This window comes from Vidua macroura, chromosome 21, assembly GCF_024509145.1.
Source record: "Vidua macroura isolate BioBank_ID:100142 chromosome 21, ASM2450914v1, whole genome shotgun sequence".
Taxonomy (NCBI): Eukaryota; Metazoa; Chordata; class Aves; order Passeriformes; family Viduidae; genus Vidua; species Vidua macroura.
The window spans coordinates 5,293,527-5,312,983 of NC_071591.1; the positions used below are offsets into that span (position 1 = coordinate 5,293,527).

The 19,457-nt window shown below is 47.2% G+C and overlaps 3 protein-coding genes across 7 annotated transcripts; 2 read left to right on the forward strand and 1 right to left on the reverse strand.

Moving 5' to 3' along the window:
• Nucleotides 1-5: 5 nt before the first annotated feature.
• C21H9orf78 (chromosome 21 C9orf78 homolog) lies at nt 6-5,091 on the forward strand. 4 transcript variants are annotated; one of them, XM_053996383.1, is made up of 9 exons: nt 6-236; nt 904-963; nt 1,229-1,280; nt 1,478-1,548; nt 1,790-1,867; nt 2,640-2,837; nt 3,280-3,416; nt 4,020-4,118; nt 4,530-5,091. In XM_053996383.1, exons 1-9 carry the CDS (start codon nt 154-156, stop codon nt 4,619-4,621), a joined length of 870 nt encoding a protein of 289 aa, XP_053852358.1. In that variant the 5' UTR covers nt 6-153; the 3' UTR covers nt 4,622-5,091. The 4 variants fall into 4 exon arrangements, with proteins under 4 accessions (XP_053852358.1, XP_053852360.1, XP_053852357.1 ...); XM_053996385.1 differs by having other exon boundaries at nt 154-231; nt 904-958; XM_053996382.1 differs by lacking the exon at nt 6-236 and adding an exon at nt 350-689.
• A 714-nt stretch (nt 5,092-5,805) lies between these two features.
• Nucleotides 5,806-10,601, forward strand: LOC128817669 (torsin-1A-like). The gene is made up of 5 exons (XM_053996386.1): nt 5,806-6,050; nt 6,265-6,530; nt 8,139-8,314; nt 8,425-8,552; nt 9,252-10,601. Exons 1-5 carry the CDS (start codon nt 5,840-5,842, stop codon nt 9,500-9,502), a joined length of 1,032 nt encoding a protein of 343 aa, XP_053852361.1. The 5' UTR covers nt 5,806-5,839; the 3' UTR covers nt 9,503-10,601.
• Nucleotides 10,602-12,134: 1,533 nt separating this feature from the next.
• Nucleotides 12,135-19,088, reverse strand: LOC128817667 (torsin-1B-like). 2 transcript variants are annotated; one of them, XM_053996380.1, is made up of 5 exons: nt 18,536-19,088; nt 16,549-16,814; nt 15,434-15,609; nt 14,326-14,453; nt 12,135-14,171 (listed from the first exon to the last, which is right to left on the reverse strand). In XM_053996380.1, the coding sequence occupies exons 1-5, from the start codon at nt 18,720-18,722 to the stop codon at nt 13,894-13,896; spliced, it is 1,035 nt and encodes a 344-aa protein (XP_053852355.1). In that variant the 5' UTR covers nt 18,723-19,088; the 3' UTR covers nt 12,135-13,893. The 2 variants fall into 2 exon arrangements, with proteins under 2 accessions (XP_053852355.1, XP_053852356.1); XM_053996381.1 differs by lacking the exon at nt 18,536-19,088 and adding an exon at nt 16,929-17,119.
• Nucleotides 19,089-19,457: the final 369 nt, after the last annotated feature.

The window sequence follows — 19,457 nt, forward strand, 5'->3', positions numbered from 1 at the left end:
CCGCTCGCCGGGACCGCGGCTGCTGCCCGGCCGAGCTGCGGGCAGAGGGGCGCTGTCGCCCGGCTTCGTCGCGGGGTCGTGGCGTCATCGCCGCGCGCCGCAGCAGCGGGAGGGAAGCGGCGGTGTGGCGGCCGCGGCGCGGCAGCCGGAGCGATGCCGGGCCAGAAATCCTTCCGCCGGCGCAGGGAGGACGAGGAGGAGGAGGAGGAGGACGAGCAGCTCGCCGAGGAGGTCAGGTGGGTCGGGCGCCGGCGGGGAACCCGGCCGGGCCGAGCGGGAAACCCCAACCGCGCCCGGCCCTGCGGCGGTCGAGGGGCGGGCCAGGACCCCGGGTCTGCTTTAGCCCAGCGGTGCGGTGTCCGGGCGTCACGACATCGTGTCGTGTCATATCGTCACGTACGGCTGTGCTGTGAGCGGTGACGTCACGTCCTATTGCCGTGGTGGGCCGCTGTGTTGTGGCGTGACGTCACAGCGTGCGTCACAGCCTTACGTGATCACAGAAGTTGGGGATTCCTGTCAGTTTAGGAAGAAACTCTTGAGATTTCAATTCACCATCAACCTTCCTCAGAGTCACTCATGCCTGGATGTATTTGGGCTCATCCTTCCCAAATTGGCTTCTTCTTCAAGCCTTTCAGTGTTTGGTGCTGCCTTCCTCAGCTGAGGGAAGGCATCAGAGAGGAACAAATCCAGCAAGTGTATTGTTTGATTTTTTTTTTCTTACTGCTCAAATGCGTGGGATTGCTTAAATAAATAGAAAATACCTATTTGACTTGAAACCCAAAATTGGGTGCTGATATGCAGAGGTTTAGGGCAAAGTGGAATAGAAAATTCTGTGTTAACTGTAGAAAATGAATTAATTAAAACCAAAGTGTCAAGTACTAAGTCAATTTTTTTTTTCTTTAGGTTAAAACTTGAGGAAGCCAAAGAAGTTCAGAGCCTCAGAAAGCGGCCCAATGGGGTGAGGTAAGGGATGTGGCACTGGGGAGGGGAATTTGTATTTTATGCAGGGGTGTGATGTGACAGCCAATTTCTCTCTTGTCATCTGCCTCCTTCCAGTACAAACGGTTGTCACACACTGCCAAAATTATGTTCCTTTCAGAGGAGTTTCTGTTTAAGCCTGAGGATGGAAAAGACAGGGAGACTTAGAGAGGCATAAAGCAATGCAGTATTGTTGGTGCTGTGTTTCCTTCTGCTGAATTTTATCTTCTTTCTTTATCTGCCTGACCAGTGCTGTAGCTCTGCTGGTGGGAGAGAAGCTGCAAGAAGAAGCCACACTTGTGGTAAGTGCTGGACAGTTCCATCACCTCGGGGCTCAGATGGGATGGTGTGAGAACACTGACTGTGTCAGTCCAGCCTGGGGCAGGACTGGTGTCACAGCTCAATTCCTAAATGTTTCCTGTGGTTTTATCCAGTTTTTGAAGACTAGCATTAAACTAGAAGGAAGCTTCAGGGCTTTTTGTTATTTCTTGTTTTATAGGATGACCCATTTAAGATAAAATCTGGGGGAATGGTGGACATGAAGAAGCTGAAAGAAAGAGGCAAGGACAGGTAAGTGTATGTGTGCTCTGAAAATCTCTCCCTGGACTAGTATTTAATGACAACTGGTAATTAATTAACCAGAGGTTGTGTAACTTTGAAGAGTTTCATATAACACAGTCTGACTAGTTACTTTTGCTCTGACTTGTTAAATTACTTTGAAAAAACCCACCACACACACCTCTCCCAAAAAAACCCAAACAGTCAACAAAAAACCCCACCAAAACCTGTAAACATTGTGTTTTCCACTTAGGATTAGTGAAGAGGAAGATCTGAACTTGGGAACTTCCTTCTCAGCAGAAACCAACAGGCGGGATGAAGATGCTGACATGTGAGTTGTGCTGTGTTGTGTCTCTGGTGTTGAATCAGGCTGGGTGGCCCCTCACCATTTATTTTTTTATGTTGTGGATTCTGAGTAGTCCCAGGACATCTTCCCAGTTCTCACTGAAATCTTCCCTTGCCCTTTCACTTCCCGCCTTGTGGAGCTGAGAGGGCTTTTTCATGGACAAAGCTAGGAGGGGCCAACCAGCCAGCTTGGCACTAATCCCAGTGGGAGCCTTCCCTGCTGGCTGTTAAAGACCTTGGAGGATATGATTGTTTCTTGGACAGTTAATTCTTGCTACTAATATTAGCTGAGTGCTTTTGGAGAGATGATTCTTTCCTCTCTCCCAGCTGTCAGCACAGGAATGCAGCTGTGCTCCAGCAGTGCTGGAACGGAGTACAGGAACAGAATTAAATGTCCTGTCCCTTGTGTGTTGTATTCCTCTGGGAAATGGGTTTCCCCCCACCCCCCTAGAGACCCCTGTAGCTGTAACCATGTTAATTTAACCCTTCCTTCCTTTCTTGACCTAATTGGCTGAGAGCCAATTATCTTTTCCTGAGCAGGAGTCTAGATAAAGGCCCTGTTCTTCCTTGTTTGCTCTCTTTCTCCCCTGGAAACCTTCGAGAATAAATGTCTTGGACTACATCGGGGGTTAGAGCCTCTTTTGGAATCTTTTGCCTTGACCCTGAAATATTCCCCCAAAGCCCTTTCAGATCTGGGCTAGTCTAGTAACTCCGGGGGGCTGCAGGGGTAATTATTTCACTTGTGTGCTGCTGTTTAGGATGAAGTACATTGAAACTGAGCTGAAGAAGAGAAAGGGAATTGTGGAGAATGAGGAGCAGAAGGTGAAGCTTAAGAATGCTGAGGACTCTCTGTACGAGCTGCCAGAGAACATCCGTGTCTCCTCTGCCAAGAAGACTGAGGAGATGTTGTCCAACCAGATGCTGAGTGGCATTCCTGAAGTGGACCTGGGAATCGAGTATGTGTTTCACAGATCTGTGGGTGCTGGCCAGGACTGACAGGATGAGCAGCTGTTGGCTGGCAGAGCAGCACTATGCCTGGATTACACATCCCCAGTTTGGGATGGGGTGGGATTGAGCCTTGTTCTGGATTGGTCCTACACAGCCCCAGGGCTTGGTGCAGCTCCATCCTGTGACTTCTGGGAAAAGGCTCTTCTGTGACCTGACCCCAGCAGCTTTCTGCAGGACCTCTTTGTGTCCTGCACTGAAGATAGGACCTGCATCAAGATAGGAGCTTCCATTTTGCCTTTGAGACAAAGTGTCTGTTTCTATAGCACTGCCTCCTCTCTCAAAAACTGCATCAGATGTCACAGCAGTGCTATTAGTGTTCTCCAAATCCATGCACTTAGCACTTCTGATCCTACTACCCTTTCTAACGATGAGTATTTTTTTTTCTTCTAGTGCAAAAATAAAAAACATCATCTCAACTGAAGAGGCCAAGGCCAAGCTTCTGGCAGAGCAGCAGAACAAAAAGAAAGACAGCGAAACTTCCTTTGTTCCCACCAACATGGCTGTTAATTATGTCCAGCACAACAGATGTAAGTCTTGAGTGTCCCTCCTGACCCAGCTGGGACAGAGAAATTAGTCCATGTATCAACGTGTCAGGATTGCTTTTCCGGGGATGCTCAGATAGACCCTATCTGGCCTGGTCTTTTCCTTCTGCCCATCAGCAAGGAAAGAGATGCATTTCTCATGGCTGGGCTTTCTGAACTCCCAGCTGACACTGCCTCATAAATTTCAAGATGTTTTCTTTAAGCTGTGCCTTGTGTGCTGGAAAAGATGGTGTACGATGGAGAGGCTCCAGTTTGCAGGCTGCCAGAGCAGACAGGGTGGCCAAGCAAGCACAGACCTTATTGGACAGGAGACGGGAATTAATTTCTGTGTGATGCTCTGATGCTGCAGACATCTAAAGGAAAGGCAGCCTTCTGCTGTGTCCTTCCATGCTTAGAGGGGTGATGGGAATCAGGTTGGTGTGTTCTGATGGAAGTGAAGAGTGTTTGAGCCACTTGAAATAGTGCTGTTGAAATTTGCTCTGCCCCATGTTGCCTAATTAACCACAGAAACCAATTCCAATAAGGGTGGTTCATCTGGATAAGAGTGCTCCAGATAATATTCCCTACCTGATGTTTTCTTTCTTGCAGTTTATCATGAGGAGCTGAACGCACCAGTGCGGAGGAACAAGGAGGAGCCAAAGCCCCGTCCGCTGAGAGTGGGGGACACGGAGAGGCCAGAGCCTGAGCGTAAGTTCCAAACCTGAATGGCTGTAAGGAGGCACTAAAACTCTTCAGGAGTCTTGTACAGAGAACAATCTGCTTTACTCCTCTTCTGTGAGTGCCCTGAGGTAGTGGGAGTGGAGCAATCCAGGAGAGCTGGCTGTTGCAGCTCTAGATCACACCTGAAACTCTGGATGATGTCTGTAGAGACAGACATCCATCCTCCATCCTCCAGCTCAGGGGTGGAGCGGCAAAGGTCACAACTGAAGTGTTGCCAAAGCTGTCTGACAAAGGTTTGGTGGAAGTATGGCAGAATAGCAAAGGGTGTAAGGCAATAACCTCACACAGCGAGGGACCGTCTAAGGGAGGTGGCAGAGCTCAGGAAATGTGTCCTGTGAAAGGACAGGGATATTAAATTGTCTTCTCTTTCTTTTGAAGGGTCTCCTCCAAATCGCAAACGTCCCCTCAATGAAAAAGCCACGGATGATTATCATTATGAGAAGTTCAAGAAGATGAACAGGCGATACTGATGAATGTGGACTGAAGCCTCTGGAGTTGTTCCTATTTTCCACCAATAAAGGATTTTGTGTCAGTGACCTGCGATGGATGTTGGGAAGAGTCACCACTTTCAGATGCTAAAGTTACCTATGAACCTCTTCCTGTGTGATCTTGTAGCGAATCAGTTTGCAGGTGATTGTGAACTCTTTGGTTGGTGTAACTTTGTATGTAAATATGTTCTTATAAATGAAGTTTTTTAATGGGAAATGAGCATTCATGGTTGACAATTTTTAGTGGGAAAACAAAGTGGCTTTTATAGATTTTTCTTTTCACCATCTTAATACTTAAAGAGATCCTTTAAAAGCAGCAATGTTGTTTGCTTTGTAAATGTAAAGCTCTTGGGAGCTTGTCTTCTTGTCCACATGTCTTCCACAGAAGTGCAGTGTGGGTACTTGTAGTGAAGATTTGTAACTTGAAAATAGTAAAAGTGGTTTTTAAGTTATTGTAGCATTTTTTCTTCTGGAATTCATGCTAATGGGTTTTTCCTGGTTTGTGGGTTTTGGTGGTGCTGATGGCCAGATTGTCCTATTGGTCAAAAGTGACAACTCCAGGGTGGGAAGAAACAACCTCAGATTTTACTTTTTCTCAGAAAAGGGGAAGAATTTCCATGCCAAGCCTGGGGCGAGTTTGCCCCTGAGCGTGTGCCCTTGTGCAGGTCGGAGGAAGATCCCTTGAACAGGTGGCCTTAAGCTGAGACAGGGGAGATTTGATTTCGATTAGATATCAGAAACAAAATTTTTCACTGTTCGGGTGGTCAGGCTTTGGAATAGGCTACGCAGGGAGGTGGTGGAGCACCATTCCTGGAGGTGTTAAAAAGAGTCCAGATGTGGCACTGGGTGCTGTGGGTTTTAGTGGTTTAGGGGTTACAGTGGCAGTGCTGGTTGGACATGATGGTGTTAAAGGCCTCCTCTAACCATGATGATTCTTTGATTCCTCTATTCTAACACCCGGCGACACGGCCACAGACTGTAACATTTAATAACTGCACTGCGCGAGGCCAACGGCGGCGGGGGCCCGCCCCAACATGGCGGCGGCACCTCAGCCCCTCAGCGCTGGCCCCGCCCGTTCCCGCCCAAACATGGCGGCCGCCCCTCAGCGCCGGCTCCGCCTCTCCCCGCACCCGCGATGGCGGCGGCGGAAGCGGCGCCGAGGGGCGGAAGCGGCGGCCGGGCGGCTGGGCCGGGCGGGCGATGAAGCTGCGGCGGGGCACGCCGCGGGCGGCCCTGGCGCTGGTGCTGCTGCCGCTCCTCACGCCGGCCGGCGCCGTGGAGCCCATCAGCGTGGGACTCGCCATCGCGGGCGCCGCTGCCTCGGCCCTCACCGGCTTCATCTCCTACCCGCGGCTCTACTGCTACTTCAGGGAGTGCTGCCTGCACCGGCACGACCCGCGCGCCGCCGCCGGTGCGGGACCGGGATGGGCTGAGGGGAGGTGGCGGGAGGGCGCCGGGGCAGCGGCGGCGCCGGCAGGCGGGCAGAGCCCGCGGGGCCTTCCCGCGGGCCGCCGCTCCCGCCCGGCCCTTTGGCCCCTGCCCGGGGCTGGCGGCCGCCACCGCGGGCGGCGTGACCCCGCGCCCGGCCCGCTGCCCGCCGCTCACAGTGTGGTCTCTCCATGCAGCTCTGCAGGAGAATTTGGACAAGAAGCTGTTCGGGCAGCACTTGGTGAGCAGGGTGGTTGTAAAAGCCGTGAGAGGCTTCTTGAACAATACCAACGCCAAAAAGCCTCTCGCGCTTTCCTTGCACGGGTGGACTGGAACAGGCAAAAACTTTGTCAGTAAGATCGTCGCCGAAAGCATTTACAAAAGAGGTCTGCAGAGTAAATATGTCCATCAGTTCGTGGCAACTTTACACTTTCCTCACGCTCACAGCATTAATCTCTACAAGGTAAGAATGAGCTGTGCTGCAATGAGTTATAAATGTCACGGCATGATCAGTACATCGTGACCAGATGTTATTTTATGCAGTAACACGTATGCTATGCCAGGTTTGCGATCTTCTGTACAGAACTGTGTAGACCCTAATGTCCATCGGGATTGCTTTTCCTGTGAATGTGAAGTTTTTTTGCCTGTGTTTTGAGTCTCTTTTTAGGAAAGAGTGATATGGTTTAATTTTCATTCTGCACGCTGCTTAGAGATGGGACTGACTTAAGGATAAACACGATTCCTAGTTAGATGATGTGTTGGTGGGCACTGCAAAAAAAACGAAATAGTTAATGACTCTGGGAAACGACCCGGTGACCCCCAGGTTTGTCAGGCACCATGGCAAGCTCACCCTGGCTCTCTGAGGCATCATTGTCTATTCTGCTGCACACTGAGCAGGTTATTTAGTTTTCTATGGATCCATTTCCAAGCTGTAAAGCAAAATCACAAAATACTCTGCTGTCAGAAAGGTACAGGTAAATGTATTTGGAATTGTGTCAGTTCTGTGGGCAGGGAGATAGCATGGAGCAGTAGCTCAGATGTGTTTTATGGTTTTTTGGTTCTGACTTTGTTCAGTGCACAGTTTGAATGAGTACCACTGTCTTGTAGTACTGCATGTTGATATTCAGTTTGTATCTGTTAAAAATGGGAACATGGTGGTCTACAAACCTGATTTCCAAATGGAGGAAATAGACATTTTCTCTTTTACAACTTATTTCCCCCTTCTTTTAAGTGAGCCATTTTGAAATATAATGATGTTTTTCTGCATTTGTTGTGAGATGAATACACTTGGGAAATTTGCTGTGCAAGGCAGTAGGAGGAAGTATTGCTGCTTATCCCCAGTACACCTGCAGTTCAGGGACTGAGTAGAATAAATTAAAAAGTGATGAATCACTGAAAATAGTTAGAACATTTATTTTTCATTCATCTACCACCACAACCCTTTTCCCCTCAGTTAATGCATTATTGATCTTGAATGTAATACTCAAGCTATTACAGTGCAGTGCTTAAGTGAGAGACTCTTTCAGTGCAATAAAGCCATTATTAGCCTTTCTGGACAACAGTGTTTTAAGAAGGACTTGTAATTGATTGATTAAAATACAGAGTTAAATTTTGTTTCTCCTTCTGCCAGTGACAGCAAGTGCAATTTCTCACTGCTGCTGCCAGGTAGCAAATTTAATATTAGTTATATTAAGGTTGTTTAGACTCAAGTGCTGCCAAAAGCCATCATCTGACTTGTCAGAGCTTGGCTTTGTGTGGCTGTTCCTTGGTGGGACCCATTTTTTGTCCTACTGTGCACTTTCATTTTTGCTTTTCATAGGAGTATCTAGGAGAATTTCTGCTTCTCCCATCCTGTCTCTTGGTGTCTTAAAATTTTTCAGAACCAGCATGAGATTTTGTTGAGGTTTCATTTACAGCTTGTAACTACATTTTAGTCAAGAAGCCAGAACTATTAAAATGACACCACTGAAACAACTCCTCCAGGACAAGGTTCCATAAACAGAAAGTGCTAATTTTTTTCTGTCTTTTCAACACAAGCTCTCTTAGCATCTTTCACTTTTATGGCACTCAGGACCAGCTGCAGTCGTGGATTCGGGGAAATGTGAGCGTCTGTCCACGGTCACTCTTCATTTTTGATGAAATGGATAAAATGCACGCAGGGCTCATTGACTCAATCAAGCCCTTCCTGGACTACTATGAGCTGCTGGATGGGGTGTCCTACAGACAAGCCATCTTCATCTTCCTCAGGTAAACAGTGCCTTCTCAGGGTTGCTGTTCTGTACACTCCATGCTTTTACTTCATAACTTCAACTTTTAAAACTACCCCAAGCTGCAATCTCTGTTTTCTCTTTACTTAGCAATGCAGGAGCTGAAAAGATAACAGAGGTAGCACTAGATTTCTGGAGAAATGGGAGGACAAGGGAAGATATCCAGCTCACAGATATTCAAAATGCACTCTCTGTGTCTGTCTTCAACAACAAAAATAGTGAGTAAAACTGGGATTGATTTTGAGGTGGTAAAAGTTACACAAAAGGGATGGGCTGCATTTAGCTGCATTTTTAGCAGCTGTGGTTTCTTCTTGATGTGGCCTCCAGTTTTTGGCTTGTGAGGAGCAAAACTGCAGTTTTGGGGCCTGCAGTTGGCTCCCAGGATGGGTGAAGATTCAGGAGCTGAGTGTGCACCTTGGCCACCAGCCTGTTTGCTGCCTGTTTTGGGGGAAATGCTTCATAGTCCTTCATGGTGTTTCCTCACACAGGACTTGTGGTGAAAAGGGATTTTAACATAATTATGCTCTGAATTTAGCATTGGAAGCAAACTCACGGTACTTCTTAAAAAGTTTAGATACAAGCTCCAAAAAAAGGAGTAAGAAATCTGGTCTAGGAGAGCTGGTAAGAGAGAAAATCTGTCCCTCTCTAGATGAGAAAGGGAAAGGTGTGATAGCAGCACCTGGAGAGCAAGGCTCAAGCACAGTCAAAATTCATTCATTCAGCCTAAAGGACCACATTTATGTGTCTGTCCAAAATTTTATGCACAAAGTAACATGAGAGGAGGCTTGTATTGACTTGTGCATTATAGTGCCCTAAAATGCTAGGTGAATTCTTGGCTGTGATCTGCCCCTTGCTCCCATTCACCCTGTGCTAGTGTTTAACTAGAGAAATACTAACAAACCTCTTTCCCTTCACAGGTGGATTTTGGCACAGCACCTTGATTGACAGAAACCTCATTGACTACTTCATTCCTTTCCTGCCTCTGGAATACAAACATGTGAAAATGTGTGTCAGGGTTGAGATAGAGTCGCGTGGCTACGCTGTGGATGAAGACATCGTGAGCAGGATAGCTGACGAGATGACCTACTTCCCCAGAGAGGAGAGAATCTATTCAGATAAAGGATGTAAAACTGTGGATGCAAAGCTGGATTATTATTATGACTTCTAATGCTTTATTGCTACAACCTGCAAAGAAGCAAATTTAACTTAATCACAAAGTGGGGGACCTGAGACATTTCATTTTTAAGTACTTTTTAAAGAAAGGAACACTATTTTTTAACTGGTGTGTAAATAAGCAGCAGTGCCTCTGCGTTTTTGTCACCATCACGGCTCCCAAGTGCTTCAGCCTTGTGCTGTGAAGGTAAGAAGGAACTGCTTTGGGAATTCCTGGATCTGGCAGGGCTCAAGACTCTTGAATCATGTGGCGATCATCGGAACCCTTTGGCAGACTTGACAGGTATAGAAGGACTGAGACTATGACCTAATTTTAAATTGATTTTGCTCTGATCTGGATGATCTCTAGACAATATTGAGAATTTTAATCAAAGTTCCTGTGTCTCTGAAAGCTTTCATTGGTCCTGTGTGGGAATATGCATTAAAAATAGAACATGTGTCTTTTTGCCTTCAGCAGTTTGGGCCCAGTAAAGATAAGGGAGGATTCTGGAATTTAAAAATCTGGGCTCTTCTATCCAACATCATACAGTGCCATTGTCTCTTTCAAAACTGATGTATAATTTAGTCTCCTATGTGTCAAGCCAAGAATAGAAAACTCTGTTGTGAATAGTGTTCAGAGAGCAGACTTAATATCACAAGTGAGTTAAAATCCTTAAATGCCACATTGGTGTACTTGTTCCTATTTTAGGTTAGTCTTTATGTTGCCCACAGCAGGCTCTCCCAGGAGTGATCTCAGGAGGGAGAACTGTGCTCTGGGAGTGGTGAGTCAGCTTCAGGAAAGGCTGCAACATCATGGGAAATGTGTACAGATTAAATTTTACACCATGGAAATTGAAAAGAGGTTTCTCTTCTTCACTTACATGTTGAATTCAGGGGTCAGCTTGCAGGGGCTTCCCTTTTTCATCTTCTCACCATACTGTGTGCCTTTGAGGCAGGGATGGAGGCAGATCTAAAGGCATTTGAAAAAAATAACCCATAAACTGTGTCCACTGAAGTTACTGTGAAGGGTGTCGGGCTTGTTTCTGAATGAGCACTGCAGAGGCTTTTTACATTCCAGTTGCTGTTCAAAATAAACTTTTCTCATCAGAAATGTATTTCTTAGCTACCTTCTGGTGTTCTTTGCATTCAGTGATTTGATACTAATTTTGCACAAATTTACTCCATGTTGAGGGAAGAGCACACTGCATTCCTGGCTGTTCCAGCTGTGCTTGAGTACAGGTATCTCCCTTCTGCAGTTCAAAGGGCAGAGATAGGAGATGTGACTGCTATCTGGTGAAACAAATCAAGCTTGGAGTGGAAACTGCATTTCTGGACTGTTTATACTAATTACAGCCATGTGGTTTTTGTAGAGGCAGACTTCCTAGATGCATGTGTACTCAATAAGGATGAACTTGTCCTGTAGAGACCAGTTAAAACCCTGCTCCTTATCTCCTCTTGCCACTGTAGGCTCTGTTTGAAGCCACCCACATTTTCCATGGCAGCATCTTGGAGTTTTCTCTGCAAGGGGGTGGGGGGAAAAGGGCCAGTGAGGCTCCAGCTGTCCTTGCTCTGAAGGTGTGATATGCAAATTATCAATCCTACTACTTGTCAGCAAATGAGTGCTTTGAACTCAGGTATTTATGTGACTCTGACTTCCTGATTATAGCAAATAACTGGCTAATGGGAAAAAGAGATGTAATGATGATAAGCTTTTACTACAATCTGGTACCAAGAGAATCAGTACAACCAACGTGTCTTGTGGCTCTTCCAGAACTATCTTAGTTCTGCTTTGTGTGCCAGTGCAGCATCAATACAAGTATTTGATATCCATTGGTAGCCAGTATTTCTCACAGCCCTGAATGGCCCAAGGTAGATGGAAGCTTCCTCTGGAGGGCAAGAATAATGTGGAAAGGGTGGAGACTGCCTCTGTTTTATCTCTTCTGTTCTGCAGACCTGCCCAGGAGCAGCTCCATCTGGGTAAAAGACAAAGCTGTGCCTGAAATAACTCCCAGATTTGATCCTTCTGATCCTGTTGTTATTCCTTTCCTGTATGCTTTCAGAGCTAAGGTTCTCACTCCTTCTTGCTTGACTGGGTAACTTTGGCGATTATTCTATTTAATAGGCCATTTAAGGCTGGATCAGACAACTCAAAGGAAAGCATCATGGGGGAAAGGTCTGCTGCCCAGAGAAACAGTCCATTGGCCAGGTGAGAGGAGCTGAGCAGGCCCAAGAGTGAATTCTGTTCTTGCCAGAGTCCAGCAGCTGCTGCTTTAGTGCAACTTTCTGCAGGGAGTATTCTGAGATCTCACACTGCTGATGAAATCAGAGGCCATGGTTTAAATCCACTGAAATAGGAAGTGCTGCTGTCCTGCCAGCCAGAGGCAGCCTGGCCCCAGAGCCTGGGGTGCCCAGGGAGGGACAAGCAGCTGAACTGTCCCATGAGTGGTGAAGTCCAAGTGAACAGCAGAGCCTGTGCTTCCCTGACATTTCCTGGTGCATCCTTGGAGCACAAGACGTTCACAGCTGACCCTTCAGGGAGGTGCGAGCTGCTGCCAACAGCTGCCCCACACATACAAAGGAAATGTAACAGAAACATGCAGTGCAGCTTTCTAGTACTTTCCTGTATCTAAAAATGATTAACCAAGAGAGAAGAAGTAACTTAGGATTTATTCCAACTGCAGTACAGTAGTATTTAGTGTTCTGAAATAGCACAAATATTTTCTTTTTGGAGTAAGTGAAACTGGATGCAGCATATACAACTATGAATAAATCAGTTAGTAGGGAAAACATCACACTGAAAAGTGACAGTCCAATGTCCCAAGGTTAATGGCTTGCTAGTGTTTGGCTCTGGAGATTGCATCAGTGTGAACAGTTTGCCAACGTTTGACAAACTCCAGTGGGGCTGTAAAAGGCAATCAACACTTTTAATTTAGAGCTTAACAGGAGCGCTAAACTCTCTGTTGTAATTTGAATTAACGTAATTGTAATGAGACCTATAATTAGCATTACCGCTTAAAGGAAGTTTAAAAACAAGTGAGGGAATAGATGATGCAGCACAAAAACAGCCCCATCCCTTGTACCAATTTAAAACCACAGTACAATCAATGAAGTGAAAGGCACTTCTGTCTTGCATTACAACATTCCATACACAAGTGATGGGAGACTAAGAGTTAAAGCTTGCAACAGCGTTTAAAACCCAGCCTCCCCACTGGGTGAAGGTTAAATTGATCTTTCCCAGCTTCTTAACTCATCACTCACCCTTTCACACAGGCATTCTTTTATAAAACATACCTAACTAGTGAGGTATAGGCTTGTCGCTGTTGCTTACACTTCAGCATAAAAATACACTATTAAAAATAATTTCTTCCATTCAAGTGTCTTCCAAGCAAGGTGAGAGTAGCATTATCCACACCTTGACCAGCAGGAGCAGCGGGACTACTAAAGACCTTGCAGACTTCAGGTCCAGGAGCCCACACAGATTAATTTGACAAACTGCAACAGCTGAATTCTCACGAGAGATTTTTCTGCTTAAGTACAAAAGACTGGCCTAGTATGTTGTAACAGATGTCTCAGATGGGTCCCTCAGTTTAGGAAGACCTGGAGTCACAAATTTACCTAGCCCCTTTAAAGAATACTTTAACAATTTATTTTTCCCCAAAGAAACATGGGGCAAGCTCTTACTTCCTCTTCCCCTGCCCTCTGTCTATTATTTAGTAACAGATTTCTAGGAGCTCATGACTTCCCAAATTACTGTACTAGGAGATGCAGGATGTGCCCAGCTGAGGCACAGGAAGATTTCTACCATATCATCTTCTTACTGCAATGCACCAAGGAGTTCACCCTTGCAGACATGATCACAGTTCAGAACACAGCACACATCCCTCCATTTCACTGTGAATGTGAACAGGACTGTGTACATGGAACCGAGTATGACTAGCTGGGAAAATTCCTCTGTTTGCCTTTGTTCCAATCTAGTTTAGGTGGAAAGAGGAATTAAATACTTAATAATCACAGCACTTGGAAGAATAAAGCAGGAGAGGCTGTATCCAGTGCTGTGTGTCACACTAGAAATTCTTTATAGACTAAAAGACAATTAAAGGGGGCAACACTGGGATACCAGGCAGTTCAGAGATGAACAGGCTGGATGGGACTATGAGTGACCTGATTCAATGGAGAGTGTCCCTGCCCACGTTAGAGGATGTCACTAGATGATCTCTAAGTCCCAATTCTGTTAAGTTTAAAAAAAAAAAAAACAAAAAAACAACCAACCAAACACACAAGCTAAAAAAGCCCATACAGCTAACTCTGGTATTTTCACCATACTCCCTGCAACAGTAAAAAAGTGTAAGTGCAAATACACAGATTTCCAAAAAGCTCTGAAAGTGCTGTGGAGACTCAAAGTGGAAATCAACCCCTGGCGTTCGTATCTCTCATCACAACGTCTTCATGAATATCCAGCTTGGCCTGAACAGTCTTGCAGCCTTTATCAGAGTAGATCCTCTGCTCCTTGGGGAAGTAGGTCATCTCATCAGCCACTTCCTGAACAATCTTCTCATCCACAGCATAGCCACGGGCTGCCATTTCAGCCCTGACACACATCTTCACATGCCTTTGCTCCAGGGGCAGGAAAGGGACAAAGTAGTCAATAAGGTTCCTGTCAATGATGCTGCTGTGCCACAGCCCACCTGGATAAATTGGGTGGAAAAAAAATCATAAGAAGGAGTTTTTCTAAACTTGATCCTGCATATGACAGGATCCACAAGCCAGGCTGGATTCATAGAGCAGTTTGTCTCAGCCACTGAGGAATTAGCTTCCCATTTTTGGGGCAAAGTGACTTACTATTCTTGTTGTTGAAGACTCCTACAGAGAGCAAGGGCTCCAGGTCTTTCAGCTGAATATCTTCCCTGCGCTTTCCACTTGCCCAGAAGTCAAGAGCTGCTTTGTTAATTAAATCACCACCTGCATTGCTGATCACAGAAGAAAAACATACAGTGGTGAAATACAGACACAAGTGAACCAGATTGTCTTTTGCAGCCAGTTACACATATTGCTAATCTCCTTGATATCAAACAAATAATCAAAAAGAATCCTGTGAGTCAAAATTTAGAGAAAGTCTCCAGTTCTTTAAGTAGCCATCAGTGTGTGGTGAGTTGCCCCCAGCCAGCAGCAAAGCACTTACACAGCCACTTGCTTACTCCCTCCTGCCTCAGTGGGATGGAAGAAGAAAACAGGAAGAATAAAAGTCTGAAAACTTGTGGGTCAAGATAAAGATAGTTTAAGAGGAGGAGAAAAAGAGAAAAAAAACCCAAGGAGGACTAAGGAAATCACTCACCACCCCCACAGTCAGACCAATACCCAGGCAAATGCTGAAGAACCATCACCTTAGAGATGAAACCCCACTTTTTTCTCCACCCCTGTTTTTATTGCTGAGTATGGCATGCCACTGTCTTAAATATCCTCCTGGGCACTTCAGGTCAGCTGTCCCAGCTGTGTCCCTCCTGTCCTCCTGCCCACCCCAGCCTAATGTGGGAAAAGCCTTGAAGCTTTGCAAACATCATCCAGAAACAGGCAAAACATTGGTGTATTATCAACACTCTCAGAGCCACAAATCCCAAACAGCACCAGACCAGCTGCTCTGAAGATATTTAACTCCATGCCAGCAAGGTCCAGTACTTGGTACACCCATCCCAAAATGTGAACTCTCTTATGTCCTGTGCTCTGGGGCAGCTTCATGAGCTCAGCACGTTGCAGTGGCCATGCACAGCATCAGACCTGCTGTACTACAGCCACAGGCACAAGTTCAGACTGCTCCTCACTGTCTTTGCACAGAGAATCTTCCCTCCTGAGCATTTTTTTGCTGTTCTTTGAATGAGGTCCCCAAGAAGCATCATTATCACCATAAACAAACATTCAGTATCTCAAAATGACAGAAATTGGTGCCACAGACCTGAGGAAGATGAAGATGGCTTTCCTGTAGGACACCCCATCAACCTCCTCGTAATAGTCTAAGAAGGGCTTGATGGCATCAATGACACCTGGATGCATTTTGTCCATCTCATCAAAAATGAAGACAGAGGAGGGACAGGCACTGACATTGCCTCGAATCCAGTTCTGCAGCTGTTCCTGGAACAAGAGGTTGAAAGCCACTGAAAAACAAGGTCTTTACTGGATGTACTGCAAGATTCTTGTGTGTGACAGAGTCTGGGGACACACTGTCAAATCTCAGTATCCCACACTCACTGGCTGGTGAATGAAAGAGGAAAAAACCAAGAAAATGGAATCACCCAACACATGCAGACCAATGTTCAGCCAGAGCTAGAGCAACAACCACCTTGGAAACTAATGCTCCCCCATTTTTTCCTTCTTCAACCCCCATTCCCATGGCTGAGCATGACAGCACGTGGTATGGAATATCCTTTTGACCAACGGGGGTCAGCTGTCCAGGCTGTGCCCCCTCCCCATCTCTTGCCCACCCCAGCCAGCTCGATGAGAGTGGGAAAAACTAGCAAGCTTTGACGCTGTCCAAGCACTACTGTAGCAGCCAAAACACCACTGTATTCTCAACATTATCAACACTGTTTCAGTCATAAATGCAAAACACGGCCCCGCGGGGGCTGTGGAGAAGATTCCTTCCATCCCGGACAGCTGGAACGACAAACTCTCCTTGCTGCGAGCACGGGGATCAGCAGATGGCATCACTGAGAGGGTAGCGCTAGGAAATGGAAACTATCTCGGCTTTGATTTCTGGGCTTTTTGGTGCCTTTTACTTTACGCATGAACTTCCCCTTCTGTCTCTCCTAAGCATATTCTTTGTAATTCCCAGCTGCACACCTCCAGAAATGTGAAACAGAATATTCTGAAGGGACCCACCAGGATCATCGAGTCCAATTTTTAAGTGAATGGCCCATACAGGGATCGAACCCACAACCTCGGCATTATCAGCATCATGCTCCGACCAACTGAGCTCACCCCAGAGGGAACCTGCGGGAGATGTGCAGGACACCCCCCACAGGGGTTTAGGGACCGACTGGGGTAACCGGGCCACCTGCTGCCCCTCCTCACCTTGTAGAGCTTGACCTGGTCGTGGTGGGGGAAGTGCAGCGTGGCCAGGAAGAGATGGACGAACTTGCTGCGCAGTCCGGCGGGGTGGACCTGCTCCGCCAGGATCTGGCTGAGGAAGTTCTTGCCGGTGCCGGCCCAGCCGTGCAGCGACAGCATCAGCGGCTTCTTGGGGCTGGGGTTGTTGCTGAAGCCCAGCACCGCCTTCAGCACCACGTCCTTGGCCAGGTGCTGCCCGAAGAGCCTGTTGTCCAGCTGCGCCTTCAGCGCTGCGGGGAGAGGGACAGCTCAGCACCGCCGGTCACCGCGCACGCCCCGGGCCGCGCTGCCCGGTGACCGGCCGAGCTCGGGGGCAGCCCGGCCGCCGCCCGCCCCCGCCGTACCGGTGGCGTTGAGGCGCTGCCCGGCGCGGGGGCAGCACTCCACGTAGCTGCAGTAGAACCTGGGGTGGGACAGGTAGCCGGTGAGCGCCGAGGCCACGCCGATGGCCAGGCCCACGCTGAGCGGCTCCAGTGCCGCCAGCCCCGGCAGCAGCGCCCACAGCAGCGGCACCGAGCGCGCCATGGCGGCCCCGAGCGCGCGCGCCGCGCCCGCCGCGCCTGCGCGCCCCGCGCGTCCCCGCCCCATGAGGGGCCGCCGCCATCTTTGTGCCGGGCAAGGAGGCCGAACCCCGGGAAGGGGAGGATGGCGGGACCCGCTTTTACCGACTCCGCCGGGAAATTAAACCTCCGCCGCCGGCTTTCTACTGTTAGCGAGGAAGGCGTTGCTTTAGTCTGGCCAGGCCGACCAAACTGCAGCCTCCACACAGACACAAAGTTTTTTTTACTTATTTATACACTTTTTAAAAGCAACGGAATTACTACTCATCGGTTCTAAAATGCATCATTTTCTTTCATTACTTACTACTCTACCCTCTATTGCTTTTTTGATTTCTCGCTTCTTATGTTAATTAGTCCATAATTTTAGTCTTTTTAGTATCTTTTTCCTCTGGTAGGGACCTTACAACGAGTCTTTGCTAGTCTCGACAAAACAGTTTCTACAAAGTATCCTTGTGGCCCAGAATTTCTACATTTCAGGTGTTCACCCTCACCAATACATATTTCTCTCTGAGGCTTTGTTCACTGAGGCACATCAGAGTTAGTTTACCAAAATGTAAAGTTTCGGTATTTTCCCAAGCTGCGTTCCCTGCCTGTCGATTCGTGTCACTGGCAGCACCGGGAAGAGCCTGATCCACCTTCGAGGCACCCCTGCTTTAAGGCATTTATACACATTGATGAGGATCAGCAATGGCATTTGCCACCCTGATGGTGCCATAAACCAGCACAGCCCATTTCTGCCAATGTAAACCAAGAAATCGGCATGGGAAATGCTCCGGTACTGCCCGGAGAAGCAGAGTACACAACTTCTTGTGGGATAAGGAGTATTGGGTTAGTCTGCCTTGTAGACTGTCGAGATATACCAGGTCTCTGCCTGGTAGAGCCGCTGTGGGTGGTAACCCTTATCTTCCACAGCCCCACCAAAGGAAGCGCTCGCCTGTGGCAAGCACATTTCTCTCTCTCTCAGGATTTTTTATTGAGGCGCACAGAGAGAAATGAAAGAGAAAACAATTTCTATTTCTGCTCTATGTTTTTCTCTTGTGGAATGTGTTTGGAGAATTGTTTACCTGGAGTGAGCACTTGGTTGGATCATGGTGGATTGTTTGGGCCTGAGAGCCAATCGGATCCACCTGTGTCTGGGCTCTGGAGAACAGGGTCACGAGTTGTGAGTTAGTTAGATATGATAGTTAGAGAAAGTAGCATGTAGTATTTAGTATCCTCTTTTATATAGCATATTAATGTATTATAACATAATTATAATAAAGCAATCATTCAGCCTTCTGAAATAGAGTTAGACATCATCATTCTTCCCACTGGGTTCGCCGACATCTACAACACTCGCCACCCTGCGAAGGATCACCAGCTCGGCCCCCGCGCCCTCGCCACTGCCATACCTGTGAAGTTCACAGTGCTGTTCCTTTTGCAGCACTCCTGGAAGCGGCACTTGAGCCAGGAGTCGGAGGACAAGAGATGCCAAGCCACGAGAGCGCTTCCCGCAACGACTGAAACGCTGAGAGGGTCAAAAGCCGGCGTCAGAGTGGGCACAAGGACAAAGATTACAGCAGCCTTCAGGAGCTTCATGGTGGGAGCTGCCAGCCAGCCTGGCTCAGCAGGAAAAGAAACCAAAACAGACACTGCAGAAAAACTTCCTGGAGCGTGGAGTCTGGGGCTGGAAGCCAAGTCTCCTGTAAGCTGGAGGTGTTAATGAGTTAACAGACTTATCACGCTGCTGCAGGAGAAACGAAAGTGTTGTGAACAGAGCACTGCACAGGCACAGTGAGAGTTTCACTAGAACAATCCCAGCTCTGACGGGAGGAGGACTGGAACCTCTCAGCATCTTAACCAAGGTGCTAATTGGGCTGGTGATTAACGGAGAACACAGAGATGCTTGTTTTGGGCTCAGTTGCGAGGGGTTGTGCACACAACATTACACAGCCGGAGGATTTCCGTAGCAGTGCATGGGGCTCTGCAATTCGCAGCACCGAACGTGTCAGAAAGCTGCTGTATAAAAACCAAGTCCTCAGAGCAGATTTTTTTTTTTGTCATGACAACTTCACTATCTCCCCACCACCAAAAAAAAAAAAAAAAAAAAAAAAAAAACAAAAAACCAAAAAGCAAACAAAAAAAAAACCAACCAACCAAACAAACAAAAAAACAAAAAAAAAAAAAACAAAAAAAAACAAAAAAAAAAAAACCACGTGTTTGCAAAGAAGGATAGAGGAAAAGGGTTTGTTTTCTCCGCAGACACTTTTTTTTTTTCTTCATTAAACGCACTTTTGAGCAACTCCCATTTTATTTTTAGAATCTAACTGGAAA

What these genes read in the sequence shown, in the direction of transcription:
- C21H9orf78 (XM_053996382.1), top strand. Translation starts at nt 577, where the DNA reads ATGCCTGGATGTATTTGGGCTCATCCTTCCCAAATTGGCTTCTTCTTC. An exon ending in AAGCGGCCCAATGGGGTGAG is followed by an intron (nt 964 to 1,228) that starts GTAAGGGATGTG and finishes CTGCCTGACCAG; the next exon opens with TGCTGTAGCTCTGCTGGTGG. An exon ending in AAAGAAAGAGGCAAGGACAG is followed by an intron (nt 1,549 to 1,789) that starts GTAAGTGTATGT and finishes TTTTCCACTTAG; the next exon opens with GATTAGTGAAGAGGAAGATC.
- LOC128817669 (XM_053996386.1), top strand. Translation starts at nt 5,840, where the DNA reads ATGAAGCTGCGGCGGGGCACGCCGCGGGCGGCCCTGGCGCTGGTGCTG. An exon ending in CGACCCGCGCGCCGCCGCCG is followed by an intron (nt 6,051 to 6,264) that starts GTGCGGGACCGG and finishes CTCTCCATGCAG; the next exon opens with CTCTGCAGGAGAATTTGGAC. An exon ending in GCCATCTTCATCTTCCTCAG is followed by an intron (nt 8,315 to 8,424) that starts GTAAACAGTGCC and finishes CTCTTTACTTAG; the next exon opens with CAATGCAGGAGCTGAAAAGA.
- LOC128817667 (XM_053996380.1), bottom strand. Translation starts at nt 18,722, where the DNA reads ATGAAGCTCCTGAAGGCTGCTGTAATCTTTGTCCTTGTGCCCACTCTG. An exon ending in ACCAGGTCAAGCTCTACAAG is followed by an intron (nt 15,610 to 16,548) that starts GTGAGGAGGGGC and finishes CTCTTGTTCCAG; the next exon opens with GAACAGCTGCAGAACTGGAT. An exon ending in GCCATCTTCATCTTCCTCAG is followed by an intron (nt 14,454 to 15,433) that starts GTCTGTGGCACC and finishes TTCTGTGATCAG; the next exon opens with CAATGCAGGTGGTGATTTAA.